The 15,564-nt window shown below is 57.2% G+C and overlaps 1 protein-coding gene and 1 pseudogene across 2 annotated transcripts in view; both read right to left on the reverse strand.

The window, feature by feature from the left end:
- Positions 1-344: 344 nt before the first annotated feature.
- Positions 345-1,690, reverse strand: LOC308624943 (heterogeneous nuclear ribonucleoprotein A1-like; annotated as a pseudogene). The gene has a single exon. The product of its transcript is annotated as a heterogeneous nuclear ribonucleoprotein A1-like (transcript).
- Positions 1,691-12,773: 11,083 nt separating this feature from the next.
- The window catches only part of TOM1 (target of myb1 membrane trafficking protein), a 46,584-nt gene continuing 43,793 nt past the window's right edge, over positions 12,774-15,564 (reverse strand). Inside the window, exons 13-15 of the mRNA XM_081249067.1 lie at positions 14,766-14,825; positions 13,760-13,799; positions 12,774-13,680 (exon numbers count right to left, since the gene is read on the reverse strand). Of these exons, the coding sequence (XP_081105193.1) occupies positions 13,526-13,680; positions 13,760-13,799; positions 14,766-14,825 (255 nt within the window). The 3' untranslated portion in view covers positions 12,774-13,525. The remainder of the gene's footprint in view (positions 13,681-13,759; positions 13,800-14,765; positions 14,826-15,564) is intronic.

Genomic DNA, 15,564 nt, shown 5'->3' on the forward strand with positions numbered 1-15,564 from the left:
ACGCAGTAAGTGTCAGCTCAACTACACCAAGGTTTCAGAAGACAATAGCTTCTCCACCAAAGCAGGTTATAAATAAATTTTGAATGGAACCTGGCATCACCCTGAAGGAATTCTAACTTCACACTGTTGGGGTAGTTTACCAACATGGCTTCAGAGTAGACTAACTTTACACAGCACATTAAAAAAAAAGACACATTTATTCAGCGTCATGATCAGACTATTACATTTAGCAATCAACAGCATGGGTGCAAAAAAAAAAAAATCTACATTAAAACCCTTTGTTAGGGGGCTTCTCTGGTGGCACAGTGGTCGAGAGTCCGCCTGCCGATGCAGGGGACACGGGTTCGTGCCCTGGTCAGGGAGGATCCCACATGGCGCGGAGCGGCTGGGCCCGTGAGCCATGGCCGCTGAGCTTGTGCGTCCGGAGCCTGTGCTCCGCAACGGGAGAGGCCACAACAGTGAGAGGCCGGTGTACTGCAAACAAACAAACAAACAAACAAGCAAACAAAAAAACCCTTTGTTGGAATGCTTTACATTTCCACAGAACAGAAACTAAAATAAACTGTTATACAATTAGTCACAAATACAGTCCTCGAGTTTTTTTGCCCATACACATGAGTATTGTCTAAAACGTGTCTTCTTTGTAGCAGCTAGGCCCTGCCACCACTGTGTTTGGCTGAGTTCACAAATCTGTTGTAACCTGTAGCTTCCCTGTCACTTCTCTGGCTCTCCTCTCCTGCTAAGCTTTGTTTCCTGGCAGTAATCAAAACCTTCTGCCACTGCCATAGCTCCTGCTGCTGCTGGAACCACCATAGCCACCTTGGTTTTGGCGTTTGGCAAAGTATTGGCCTCCACCACCATAGGGGCCAGAATTTCTGCCTCCAAAGTTTCCTCCTTTCATGGGTCCAAAATTTGAAGATTGACTGTTGTAACTGCCAAAATCACTGTAGCTTCCACCACCTCCAAAATGGCTTCCATCGTTACCAAATCCATTATAGCCATTTCCACTGCTACCATATCCCCCGCCACCACGGCTGCCACCAAAGGCACCTCGACCACTGAAGTTCCCTCCACGACCACCACCAAAGTTTCCAGAACCACTTCGACCTCTTTGACTGGATGAGGCACAAGCCATCTCTTGCTTAGATAGGGCTTTCCTTACTTCACAGCTGTGGCCATACACAGTGTGGTCTTTCTAAATGACAATCTTGTCTACAGAGTCATGGTCATCAAAGGTTACAAAGGCAAAGCCTCTCTTTTTGCCATTGCCTCAATCAGTCATGATTTCAATCACTTCAATTTTCCCATACTGTTCAAAATAATCTCTTAGGTGATGTTCTTCAGTGTCTTCTTTAATGTAACCAACAAAAATCTTTTTCACAGTTGAGTGGGCACCGGGTCTTTGAGAATCTTCTCTTGAGACGGCCCTCTTTGGTTCCACAACTCTTCCATCCACCTTGTGTGGCCTTGCCTTCATGGCCGCATCCACTTCCTCCACAGTGGCATATGTGATAACCCCGAAGCCTCTGGAGCGCCTGGTGTTTGGGTCCCTCATTACCACACAGTCTGTGAGCGTTCCCCACTGCTCACAATGGCTCCACAGACTGTCATCGGTTGTTTCAAAGCTCAAACCTCTGATGAAGAGATTCCTCAGCTGTTTGGGCTCTTTGGGTGACTCTGACTTAGACATGATGGTAGTGGAGGGGTGGGGAGATGTCAACGATGCTTACTCGGCGGCGTCCACGGGAAGAAGGCCCCTTTTAACCTTTTTTTGGTTTTGTTTTGTTTTGTTTGTGGTACGCGGGCCTCTCACTGTTGTGGCCTCTCCCGTTGCGGAGCACAGGCTCCGGAAGCACAGGCTCAGCGGCCATGGCTCACGGGCCCAGCCGCTCCGCGGCACGTGGGATCTTCCCGGACCGGGGCACGAACCCGTGTCCCCTGCATCGGCAGGCGGACTCTCAACCACTGCGCCACCAGGGAAGCCCCATTTTAACCATTTTTAAGTGTACCTTTCAGTGGCACTAAGTACATTCACATTCTTGGGCAACCGTCACCACCATCCATCTCCAGAACTTTTCCATCATCCCGAACTGAAACTCTGTTCCCATTAAACAATATGCCAGTTAGATTTTATGGCTTAATGTTGGGTCGGTGGTGGGGGTCTGGTCAGGTGAAATGGGCTTCTGTGGGAGTTGGTGGGTATCCCATTGCTGGAGGTGAGCAAGCAAAGACTGGTGTCAGATACAGGGATTAGCTGAATGGCACTAGTCTATGACTCTGTACTGGTCTTGACCAGGATTCTGTCGGAGGATGAGACAAAAAGCCTCACTTGCTGCTGAGGTGGGAGGTTTTGCTGTGTGGGTTTTTGGTGTGTCCCAGGGGACATGATTTGACCTGCAGTTTGCCTGTATTAAAAAAAAGCTGTCCAGTAATGAGGCTCCATCATACCTCACACAGCCCACAATCTCATCAGGCCAGTCTGAGTCCAGACCTGAGACATGGCGAGTTCATTCATGCTTCTGCCCATTCCATCACCTTCCAGAATACATGATAGCCCCCCTCCACCCCTGCAAGAGGGTGCAGACACTGTTGGTTGTCTACTTAATAGCCATACCCTCGCCCCCTCGATGACAGACCTTCACTTTGTTCGGGATTCAGATGTACTCAGGGAAGGTGTGCCCAGTGCCAGGGCATGAATCATGATTGTTCTAAGGTGTGGACTCTGAGCCATGTTGTGGTTATTCCATTGCTCTTTGCCACTGTAATCGTGGTGGTAAATTCCAAGATGGATGGATGACTTGGTCAGGAGCTCAGGAGTGGCTTGTCTGAGCTGAGCCCTGAAGGGTGAGTGAGTTAACTGGGGGTTGGGGTTGGGGTGGGGCAGTTCTAGAGAGAACAGCATGTACAAAGGCCCTGTGGTCAGTAGGGTATGAAACTTCTGAGGTGAGAAAGCCAGCCTGTATGTCTAGAGTGCAGAGAATCTGGAGAGTGTGGCAGGGCCCAGACCCCAGAGGCCTTGCGGGCCGGGCCAGGAAGTGGGCCTTTAACTCAAGAACAAGTGAAGGGTTTTAGGTGTGTGTGTTGGGGCTTGGGGGTGCAGGTGTTATAAAACATGGTCAGATTTGCCTTTTGAAATTTATTCTGGTTGTGTGTGAGGAAATCACTGGGGGGAAGGCAGAGTTGATGCTTTAATCTTCTAACTTTATGTCCAGTAAAAGTCCAAAATCCTCCACAGTTTCAGAGATCCCTGGACACTTATGTTTTCACCACTTCCCCTGCCATTCTTGCTTCTTCCTGAGCGATTTCTGCTCGGTACTGTGCTGACTCAAATATGAAACTTCACTCCTTCTCCATTTCCATAAAACCCTCCTCTTGACAAATACTGGTGAGTGAAACATAGATCTTGGGGTCATAGAGAGGGGTGATATCAGGTCCCACACAGAGGATACTTTACAGGGCATCTTAGATAAGTTTATTCTTCCAGACCTTTCGGGGATACTCTGTTCCCTCCCCTCCCCCAGTCCAGTAGCTCATCTCCAGATCCTCCCCCAACCCTTTGCCTGGTCACCCCGTCTCCTCTCTCCTCCTTCCCTTCGCTTGTCTCTGGGCTCCCCTCCCCTCTCCCAGGGGGCATTGGAACTGTAGGATTCATCTCCCGCTGACACACAGAGCAATTCCACTCTCCCCAGCTCCCTCTCCAAGCTTGCAGATCCCAAGTCACAGTTCACAAACCTGACCATGAATTCTGTTCATTTTCTCTTACGCCTGCCTTTGATGGAGCCCAGCCTCCCAGTTGCAGCCTTTTTGCAGCCTTTTTGACACCTCTGGCGGTTTTGTTAACTTTCTTGTTACTTTCAAGCATGAAAAAGTCCAAAGTTAAATCTCACGTCTGATTGAACACCCACCTCCTCAGCTCCCAAGGCCTTACTGGAGGGACTTGGAGGGGGCGGGGTGGCCTGCTCCTTCACACCCCTTCCCCCTGTCCTTTGGGTCCCTTTCTTCTCTGGTGGGCTATGGTGGGGACAAGAAACACAGAAAGGGCCTCACCTCTTATCAGGTGGTGCTGCCGTGGTCCTTTCTGTGTGATGTCCCTGCTTCTGTGGCCCTCATTGGTGGCTCTTGATGTCCCCTGTGCGGCAGGTGTCTATGCAGTCTGGATAGATGGGTGATGGAAGGAAGGAGGCTGTATTGGCATTTGTGTTGGATGAATGAACGGCGGGATGGTGGATGGATCGGTGGTGCACAGATGGGGGGAAAGGGACACTGAGAGATGGCGGAGGGAATGGAAGGCATTGGGCGTTCTCACCTGGAGGTCTCTGACTGACCCTGTCTGGTCCTCAAGCTCCATGGCACATCTGAGAAGGCTCAGCAGTATCCGCTCTTGATCCTCAGTGCGTGGGCAATGGGTAGAGAACGTGGTGGGAGAGTAACTGGGGAGGGGGGAGGGAGAGAGAGGATGGGTCTTCTCACTGCAAGTTGGGGTCTAAAAGCTAAGATTCCAAGTGCCAGGGAGGGTGGGGCAAATGGGACTCAAACAATTTGAGAGTCTGGGTTTGCAGGTGTCAGAGGGAAGAACAAATCTGACTCCATATTGGATCTGTTTCCTTTAACCTGTGTATTCTACTACTTTTGCTACAAGTTAATCACTAAAAGAATGCTGCCCATAACCTGAAATATACGGGATAACCTATTCTCAAGGCTCTGACCTTTACAGGTATAACACTTTTCCATTCATACAGAGATAAAAAGTTGCAGAACGGAGAATAACATTTGTCTTGTTGGAGGTTTATAGGAACATCGACCAGATCTACAAGCTGCAAGAATAAATGATTCCGGCACCAAGAAGTTTACAACAACCAGCCATGCCCCCTCCCCTTTTAGTATAAAAGAAGCTTGAATTCGAAACCCGGTAAGATGGTTCTTTGGGACACTGGTCAGCATCTTCTCGGTCTGCTGGCTCTCAGAATAAAGTCAATATTCTTTGCCCCAACAACTCATCTCTCGATTTACTGGCCTGTTGTGTGGTGAGCAGTATGAGCTTGGACTCAGTAACACAAAGTTGAGGTGGGAAATGGGGAGCAGACTGTGTCCACAAGGGAGAGACCAGTGCAGAAGCCAGGGGTCAAGAATGGCCACGTGTGCAGTGGTTGAGAATCCGCCTGCCAATGCAGGGGACACGGGTTCGAGCCCTGGTCCGGGAAGATCCCACATGCCATGGAGCAACTAAGCCTGTGCGCCACAACTACTGAGCCTGCGCTCTAGAGGCTGTGAGCCACAACTACTGAGCCCACGTGCCACAACTACTGAAGCCCGCGCACCTAGAGCCCATGCTCCACAGCAAGAGAAGTCATCGCAAGGAGGAGCCCGCGCACTGCAACAAAGAGTAGCCCCCGCTCGCCACAACTAGAGAAAGCCCACACGCAGCAACGAAGACCCAACATGGGCAAAAAAAAAAAAAAAAAAAAGAATGGCCACGTGTGGTGAAGGTGAAGGCCGAGGCCTGTGGGAGCCTGGTGGGTGCCCTGGCCGATGGTGAGCTCAGCTGTCCTCATCCCCTGCCCCTTTAGTTGGTGGGACTGCCCCAAACAGTGGGCAGGCCCAGTGGGGCTGGACAAACAGGCTGTACAGGTAGTCCCCAAGAACGAGCTGCTGGGGCACGTCTGGCTGGAATGAGAAACTGCCTCGGTAGGCAATGCAGTCTGATTATGATGCACAAAAGGTAAAGTATATTAACTCCTCATTGCATTGCAAAGTGTTTTGTATGCCAAAAAACAAGACCAACAAAAAACGTGCAAATTCAGGTCCTGGGGAAACCGTGATAAAGGAGGTCCTTGGTGAGAGAAGGTTTAAAACCTGCAGACCAGTTGGGGAGCATTAACATTCTGGGGGAGCCAGGGGTGCGTACAGAGGGCCAGGAGGTGTTCCCACAGAGGGACTCCCAGCTATCGTCCTTTCCCCGCTCCCTGCTGGGCAGGTTCCGTGGGGGACCTGGATTCTAGTCCTGATTCGATTTGCTGTGTGGCTTTGACCAAGTCTCTGCATCACTCTAGGCCTGAGAAGGGACCCTGCCCTGCTTCACCCTGGCAGCCCCCTTCCTGCAGGTGACCGGAAGCTCCTGCAGACTAAAGGTCACGTCCAGTCCACCAGGCTTAGGGCCACACACACATCTAGTTGTGCAGGTGTGCACACACAATGCACAGACACGCACACATGGTGGATTTTCTAGCCCCAAGCAGCCCTGGGCACAGCCCTAGTATCAGAATAAAATGCACCTCATCTGACCCCCACTAGGACTCTTTATTCCCAGAAAAAGAGGACTCCGTGAGGCCAGTCCACTTCCCAGCTGTGTGACCTTGGATTGAGCAGCTGACCTTTCTGAGCCTCACTTCTCTCCTCCATAAAATGGAGATTCCGGGTCGCCACCCCAGTACAGCCCAAGGGCAGGAACACAGGCATCCTCCTTGCCCTCTTCCTGGACCATCTGCTTCTCCATTTCAGGTGCTCTCCCAGGGCTGGGCTGTGGGGGGCGTGGGGGGTGGTGGGGAGTGCAAGGACGTTCCCAGCTTGGGTTTCACTTCCTTTCTGCTCTTGAGGTTGCCAGCTCCCCAGGGGGCAACCGGTGTGCTAGCAAGGAGGTGGTCCAGGGCCTTCCATGTCTGCTGACCTGGCCAGCAGGAATTTTCCCACTCCTGTGGCTCCTGCAGCGAGAGAAGAACCCTGGGACCCCATGTTGCCACTTCTGTTACGAGGATTTGTAGCCTCACGTTTTTTCCCCAGAGGGAGGATTGTGGAATTTGGGGGTTGAGGGAGCAGAACAGTAGAGTGGGAGGAAGCCTCAGGGTCACTTAATCCATCTCCTTGGTTCATAATTGGGGAAACTGAGGCCCAGGCAGGAAAGGGCTTGTCTCAAGTCAAACAGTAAATCAGTGGTGGTGTGGGCCAGAAGCTGTGTCTGCTGACTCCCCGCCAGGGCTTGGGGCCACACAGCCTCTGCCGGACAAATAAGGCCTCCGCCCTGGCCTCGCTGAGCTCTCAGGGTGGGCTGAGGGCTGCCTCTTCCTGGGCAGGGAGGCCCCTCCCCTCCCTGGGCCACTGTTTCCCTGTCTGTGATACCACAGTGGCCCAGCCTGGACTGTGGGGGGAAGAGGGGTGCAGGCTGCCCTAGGGCAGGGGCAGGGAGAGGCCACAAGAATCCTGAGCCAGAGGCAAAGGGAGAAGATGGGGACATGTGAGGCTGCTTCCCTAGCCTGGTCCTGCTGTCCAGGGCGGGCAGAAGAGAACCCTGCCAGCTCGCTGCCTTGGACCTGCTCTAAAACATAGTAGGTGGCAGTGGGGACCAGGACAGCCCCTAGCCCAGGCTCTGGGTGCCTGTGGCCTCCTCGCCTCCACCTCCTTCCTGTTCTGCTCTGCTTCTGGCCCCAGTGGCTGGCCCTTCCTGGGCTCCCAAGGCCAGGTTGGCCCAAGGATGGATCAAACCACCCTCAAATCCCTAACAGGGGTGTGGAGGTGGGTGTTACATGTGGTCACTCCTCTGAAGAGCCAGTGTAGGTCAGAGGTGATACTGTTCTAGGATGGGGTCCAGAGCAGAGTGGTCATGCCCTGGGAGGATGGCCAGAGGGGCCAGGACTTTGTATATCTGACCAACGGTGGACTGAATTGTGTCTCCCTCAACTTCAGCGGTTGAAGTCCTAACCCCTAAGACCTCAGCATGTGACTGTATTTGGAGATAGGGTCTTTAAAGAGGTAATTAAGGTAAAGTGAGGTCACTAGGATGGGTCCTAATCCAGTATGACTGTGTAAGAGGAGGAGATGGGGACACAGATACACACAGAGGGAAGACCATGTGAAGACACAGGGAGAAAACGGCCATCTGCACACCAAGGAGAGAGGCCTCAGGACAAACAGCCTGCTGGCACCGTAACCTCCATGCCCCAGAATTACGAGATAATACACTTCTGTTGTCTAAGCCCTCGGTCTGTGGAACTCCGCTATGGCAGCCCTAGCACACTCATACACTGGCCAAGGACTTTTGTGGTGTTTTCTGATGCAACAGGTAGGCAGGGGTAGTTGGGAGGTGTCAATACTAGGTTTGCACAAACATTTGGATGGTTTGAGGAGACAGGGGGACTGAGACATCACTTTGGAGTCTGATCATTCTTTTTTTTTTCTTTTTTTTTGCGGTATACGGGCCTCTCACTGTTGTGGCCTCTCCCGTTGCGGAGCACAGGCTCTGGACACGCAGGCTCAGCAGCCATGGCTCACGGGCCCAGCCGCTCCGCGGCATGTGGGATCCTCCTGGACCGGGGCACGAACCCGTGTCCCTTGCATCGGCAGGCGGACTCTCAACCACTGCACCACCAGGGAAGCCCCTGATCATTCTTCTTAAAGTGAAATCTCCTCTTCCTCTTCCACTCCTGTCCTGAATAATTGTTTTAAAGCCATTAGATGGGACCAGGCAAGGCAGGCAGCTGCCTTGAGGCGGGGCTGGGCTGCAGTGGCCCCGAGTGGGGTGTTGGAGCCTGCACTGGGTGAGGAAAAGTCTGAGCAGGGGCTCTGGTGGTCCATGCAGGGATGTCGGGACCTAAACAAGGTGAGGACACCTACAGGGCTGGGGCAGCGGGGGCAGTGGGAGACTGGCTACTGATAGGACTGAGCAAGTAAGTCTGTACACAAAGGGCAGCAGGAACCAGGCTTCTCACTGTTATTGAAGGGGGTCATAGGGAACGGGGAAAACTAGAAGGAATCTGTGATTTTGGGTTGTGATTGGAGTTGTTGGTGTAAACTTGTGCTTTTCTGCCTATACAGGTAGAACTAGACATACACAGGGGTCTGAACTCGGCGTCCGCTGAGCAGGCCCACAGGAACGAGTGCGCCCCGGGCTTCGCAGGAGGCACTCAGAGCTCCCTTTTGCCGGCCCTCCGGGCTTGTCAACTCGGTGGTGCTGGCCCCACTGGCCCTGCTACATGCGGCGCTGCTGCCATCTCGTGGTCGCTGTGGGACACTGTCCTGAGCCAGGGTCACCCCTGGAGAAGGGGTTAGGGGGGCTTCCCAAAGCTCCCCACCGTGTGTCAGCAGAGCCCGATCCAGGACCAGCGGGCAGATCCCGCCTCTCTCTCATTGCCGGATCGAGACACGACGGCCCCACTCAGCGGCAGCAGCTCAGACCCAAGAGAGGGGCACAAGGGCCCTGTTGTTGGAACTGCTGTCTGGGAGGCGGCGAGCACCCTTGAGAGCTGGGAGAGCAATACCGGAGGCTGAGCTGGGGTCGCCCCTGGCTGGGTGTCAGATGCAGAGGCCGTTCTGGATGGAGGGGGTACCATCCATGACAACATGTTTGGAACATTTCCTTGACAAATGTTGTGGTACTGGTCCTCTCAGTTAACCCTCATAACAACCCTATGAAGGAGCAACTGCTATTAGCGTATTTACAAGTGAGAACGTTGAGGCACAGAGAGGTTAAGTAATTTGCCTAAGGTCACACAGCTCAGAAGGGTAGCATCATGATTTGCTGTTGTATGACAACTGGACAGGCGGGATGTTGACACTGGGATTGGGGGGTGGGGTCAGCGTCCAGGCTCAGGGGTGGGTCTGGGTGGGGGTGGTCAGGGAAGCCAAGAGGGTGCAAAGGGGGTGGATGCCCTGCTAAGGGGCTTCTAGGCAGCTCTGGTCAGAGCTTCCTCCAGGCTCCAGGGACTGCCTCCCAGTTGGCCCCTCCCTACCCACCTGCCTGCCTCCACTCAACCTCCCTACACCCCTGGCCAGGTGCCATTTCCGAGGCAGAGGGCCCTGCAGGAGCCACTGGCGCCTGGTTAATCCTGATGCGGGGGCCGCAGCCCAAGGCTCCCGCCTGCAGCTGGTCCTCTTTTATGTGGGGCCGCATGACTTCCCGCTGCTGTGATTGGCCCGGGACCTGTGGCCTCAGACACTGCCTGGTGCCAGGAAACCCAGCCTGGTCAGCACCGGTGGCTCCTGCCGGGGCTCCCTCACCCAGCCCAGCCCAGCCCCAGAAGCCTTCTCTCCGGAGGGGTCCTCAATGTGGAGCCGTCCAGAGCTGCACCCTCCAGGGAAGCCTGGACACCTTCACGGCAGGGCTCTTTGGGCAGGCCTCAGCTCACTAGCCTTGGGTCCTGGTCAGAGGCCCTCTCTGGCCTCCTAGCCCCCGTCACTTGGCATTAGTCTCCCTTTCCTTCATTTCAGAGCAGGTGGCACGTTTGCAACTTACACCTGTCTATATTGCCCCCTTCCCTCCACGTGACCCATTCACCAGGCCCATTTACCTCTGTATTCTCAGCACCTAGAACCATGCCTGGTGTGCAGCCGGCGCTCCTACCCACACGCAGCAAAGAACAGGTTACTTGCCGACTTTAGCCATTCACAGGCCACGAGCCCCTGGAGCGACCCACTGAGGGTTCCCTGGCTCGCCGTCGCTCACCTGGAGGAGGGGCAAGCAGAGGGGAGAGGCAACGGTGCCAAGAGGAACAGGTCCCGCTCTTCCCTTACTTAGGGTGTGACTGGTCCTGGCATCCCCCGGCCTCAGTTTCCCACTTGTAAGCAGTGGTCAAAAACATCAACCCCGCAGGGATGTTGTGAGGCATGGAAAGGCCCAGGCCAGGTAGGGGCCACAGCAGGTATATGGTGGGGATGGAGGGGAGGACCTGGGAGAGTTGGGGGGCTGCAGGGAAAGGGGAGAGGCCCCCAGTCTCCCAGGGGTTCAGGTCAGGTCCCAGGAGAGATGGCTGGAATGGCCGTGCGAGCAGGTGGGACACCTGTCTGAGCTCAGTGGCACAGCGTGCGTGTGTGAGCACAAGCGGCAGCCGTCCAGCCTAGCCAGCGGTGGGGGTGGGTAACCCACCGAGTATCCCCACAGTCCTCTCGTCTGACCGTCAGGTGCTGCCGGCCTCCTGATACAGGTGCACATTGTGAAAAAGATGGTCACCAAACCCAGGTGCTTTAGGGACCTTCACAGGCTATGTGGAGTCAAGCAGACTTCGGCTACCGGCTCCAGACACCAGTGGTCTGGTGTGTGGTTGCTGGCCGTTGGCCAGAAGTGGCCAGGGAAGGGGCCTCTGGAAGTGACCTGCTGTCATGAGTGCTGACGGGAGGCGGCGGCCAGGCCGGCAAGATAAAGCAGTCTGGGGAGTCGGGCCGAGGTCCCCAGCACCCGGCCGCCTCTGCGTGACCTAAAGCAGAAGACGGTGGGGGTGCTGATGGCCGTGTGACGGCACGGTACACCAAGTTGGGCTTCTTCCCAATTTTGAGTCCCAGCAGCCTGGGCAGGGCTGGCAAGGCTCCACCACCTCGGCACAGGCGTCACTGCTGAGTAACTAGGCAAAGCTGGACCATGTCCAGGAGATGCTTAATACCTCGTGAAAACCACAGCCTTCCCGTTACCTGGGTGAACACAGCGAATTTACGCAGGACGTAGGCGGTAACCTTGAGTTTGGACCAGCTGAGCTCGGTATGACTGACAGGTGAGGGCCCAGGGCGCCTCCATCTCCTGAAAAGCTGTCCGACCAGGCCGATGGCTGGCTACCCAGGGGACAGTGATATGGCTGCTCCCCTTGGGCAGGGGTGGTGGGGAGAGGAAAAAGAGGTGGTTTAGGTTGGGGAAATGGGTCAGATGTCACGTTCAGCCGCCTTTCCTCCAGGCTGGCTCCTCTGCAAAGCTCTGAATCTCAGCCTAGACGATAAGGCCCCTCCTCCCTGCTTAGGGGATGGACAAGCCTGCCTTCCCCGTCCCTGTCCCGTTGTACCCGCCTCCCAGCTGCTTCCCTTGCCCCAGCTCCACCTGGAGGGCTGGCTGAGCCTGGTCTCCTGCGTGCAGGGCTCCAGGCCATGCCTCAGAACGCACGTGCACCCCGCCCACTGCTGATGGGAGCTGGGGGCTGCTCAGAGACCCGGGTGAGCCCCACTCCAGCTGCCCAGGCCCCCTGGACCCAGGCATTCAGACTTCTGCTGTCCTTCATGGGCTGACCTTTCAGGCAGATCAACTGTTCCAGCCCCCTTCCCTCCCACCACCGAGTGCTGGGCCAGGGGGCACCAATGTGCCTCAAGCAGTGACTCGCGGGTAGCCTGGTGTGAAGATCCCAGACCAGAAAAGGTGGTACCCCAAGACCTGGGGCGGCTGAACTGCCACAGAGATAAGAACTGACACCTGCGCCTGAGCTGTGTGCCCAGGCATCCACACTGAGCCTCAATGTTGTCATCTGAAAAATGGGGACGACGCACTGATGTGTGAGGAGGTGCCCAGCACCTGATAAACAGCTGCACCTGGGGCGGCTCACATGACCCACTGAGTCGCAGACCCAGTCTCTGTAAAACAAGATGCAACTCTGCTCCGCCCAGGGTTGTGGAGACGATTCCACGAGCCCACGCATAGCCTGGAACAGCGCCTGGCACCTAGGCCTCAGACGGGATGGCCGTATTGTCCCTGCAGGCTCACTGCCCCACCATGCCCACACCTGCTCCGTCTCTGTGACCACAGTGCTACTGCTGCTGGGCAGGAGCTGGCCTGAGCGGGGACGGCAGTGTGAGGTGCTGAGGATGCAGACGCGTCGCTCGTGGAGAGCAATGGGGCCACTTGGCAGGCAACGCGTGGCTGGAGCCTGTGCTGGTGTGAGCCGTGGCTGGGTGCCCAGGCCTGCTCCTGCACCCGCCTCGCCTGCAGATGCCCATCTCACGGGCAGCCCCCAGCCCAGCCCAGCCCAAAGGAGTCCCTGCCTCTGGTGAGGCCAAGAAGTCACCTCCTCCTGGAGACTGAACACTGCTGGCAGGATGCTTGTCTACTTTTAATTGGGGATACAAAAGGCACCTCTCCCAGTACAAGAGGATCAACCAACAGGTGCGGGGGCCCAGGGCCTGGTGGAGCCCTGCGTGGGAGGAACAGAGGAAGGATGGAGGGCAAGGAAGTGGAGGTCGTGGGGCCCACAGGTGCCGCAGGCATCCCTGGAAGCCTCCCCTGGTGGCCTGGGCCTGGTGAGGTCTCCCCCAACCACGTGCAGCTTCATATCTGGACAGTGTGCGCTCAGCAGAGGGCCACACACCCTGCCCTCAACAGCTGGCCAAAGCCTTCGGGCTCCAAAGCAGGGCCTGGGGAATGGACCTGAGGCTGCGACAGAAACTTCTGCTGTCTCCAGCCCATGGCCAGGCCTCGACTGTCAGTGTGGGCTCGGAAGAGGGCTCCTCTGGGCATGGGTCCAGGGAGCGGCAAGGGGACTCACGCTGGGGCAACCAAGCAGCCGGCCTTGTCTGTTCCGGGGCCTCCGGGTCCTCAGCAAACTCGCAGTGGTCAGTTGGGGTGGGAGGGGAGGCAGGGGTGTCCAGGGTTCCGAAGTGCAACTGACCTGTTCCCCCAATTCATCTGGCTGCCCCCCATACCCCCAGGCAGCACGGCCCCAACCTCAAGGGGGAGAGAAGGGCATACAGCCACCCCCAAAGCAGCCGTTAACACTGAAGGAGAGACAGGTTCCCGCCGCGGGGTGTGGGAGCAGTGGGGGCTCGGGCTGCAGGGTGCCAGACCCCACACTCATAAGGCAAACAGCATGTCGTCATCTTTCTCCTGGGTCTTCTTTCGAGGGGCACTGCCAGGCGGGGGACCCGGGGGCCCCTCAGCTGAGGGGCTGGAGAGGTTGGGCAAACGGTCGGCCACTTTGGCTCGTTCTTCCAGGAACTTGTCAAATTCTGGAGGAACGAGAGGGAGGCTGCAGGTGGGCTCGGAGGCTGGAGCTGGGCAGGGGTGGGCAGGGCCAAGGGCTACTACCTTCACTGGTGACGCCCTTGGGCTCCTCCGCGTGGTTCCCCTGAGAAAGCAGAAGGTGAGGTTAGCTGCGGGCACTGTGGAGCGGGCTGGGGCTCAGGCTGCTGACTCTGAGGGGTCCAGACCTTGGCTCCAGCCCTGCCTGAGCCACAGGCCTTGGCCTGAGCCACTGGACTTCTCTGAGCCTTGCTTTTCCGCTTGGTGACACTCACAGGGCTGTCGGGAAGCTATAACAGAGGACTACTCGCAGAGGGCCAGGTGCAGGGTAGGGTGCCCGGTAGGCCTCTGACAATCGCTAGTCCCTTCTTCGCAGTGTCTAGAGGGGTGGGCAGACTCGCCCCGTGGTGGAAAGGCTGACACCCAAGCCTGAGGCCACGCATGCTCACGCTGGGGGCTGGGGAGCGGATAAGCCTTCACCCACCAGATGAAACGGATGGACCTTCTCCTGACCTTGGGCAGAAACATGGTCTTGGCCACTTGCAGAAGGCGGCCTCTGGGCCTGGAAGTGCCCAGGCACTTGGTCCTTGGTGCCAAGAATTGAGGGGGGTGGCGGCAGATGCTGGGGAAGGGGCCCGGACGGGGGGCCAGGGCTGACTGCCCCCTGCCGCTCACAGGGGGCAGTGGGGCTCTGGAGACTGCCGCCCCCCACCGCGGGCGTGGCACCCCTCGCCGCTGTCTATCAGCCTCCCGACCTGCACGAGGGGGCTGCCGAGCTCAGTGCTCCCATGGTCCCGGCTGCCCTCGGCCCAGCTGTCCTGCCCACAGTGGGACCTCGATCGGCAGCAGGCTCAGGGAAGGTTAGGCCCCAGAGGCTGCGAGGGGTGCGGGGCCGGGCCCTCCTCCAAAGGGACCAGCCGGGGGAGCGGCAGGGGAGGGGACACTAGCCGCGCTAACGCCCTCTCCTCACCAGTCGCTCATCCTGACCCCACCCCCTGTCACCTCCTCATGAGACAACGGGAGCCCCGGGGCAGGTGGGCAAGGAGGGGGCCAAGGAGGGGGCCGGACTTACCACGTCCGTGGACAGCCACTGCTCGATGTCCTCCATGAGGCAGGCCTGGGTGACGGGGATCTGGAGGGAAGGCCAGGGGGTGAGGCAGGAGGGCAGCGCGCCTCGCCGGTCTGGGGCCCACCGGCCGCGGCCTGGGGCAGTCGCCCACCCCTGGGACTCCTCCCTCATGCGGTGGGGCCAGTCGGACCTGCCCTGCGTCCCCGTCCCCGGCAGTCCCTCCAGGATGGCTCCTGCCCAGCTGTCTGGGACCCCGAGTTCTGCCCGCTGTGCCAGGCTGTGGGCAAGGGGGAGGTGGGGCCAGCAGGCTGAGCAGGGGATGGGGAAGGGCTCCTGACAGCTGGAGCAGGGCCACGAGGAGAGAACGGACCCCCAGCTCCTACAGGCCAAGGGTGCGGGCTTGGTGCGCAGGCCCAGGGCCGGGACCAAGCACAGGTGCTCAGGGGCATCTGACACAAGAATATTCACAGCCCAGGGAGTGGCCAGCCAGCAAGGCTGGGGCACGGGGCACGACTGCAGGCTGTCCCCCTACACCTCCACAGACTCAGCGTTTGGGGTGGAAGGGGGCAGAGGTGGGCCGGGACAGAGGGAGGGGCTGAGACCACCAGACGAGGCCGGGCCGGTGGATCCCGAGGGGCTGCGGCTATGCACTGGGACATGGCACTGTGGCTCCACCACACAGGCTCCTGCACAGGGGCGGGGGGCTGAGCACTGGACTGGGGCAGGGCTGGGGCCTGGGGGCTTCCCACGCGAAATCCGTCTACAGCGGGAGAATCCAGCTGGAGGTTAGGGGCACAGACTC

Source organism: Mesoplodon bidens (assembly GCF_964165515.1).
Source record: "Mesoplodon bidens genome assembly, chromosome: 11".
Taxonomy (NCBI): domain Eukaryota; kingdom Metazoa; phylum Chordata; class Mammalia; order Artiodactyla; family Ziphiidae; genus Mesoplodon; species Mesoplodon bidens.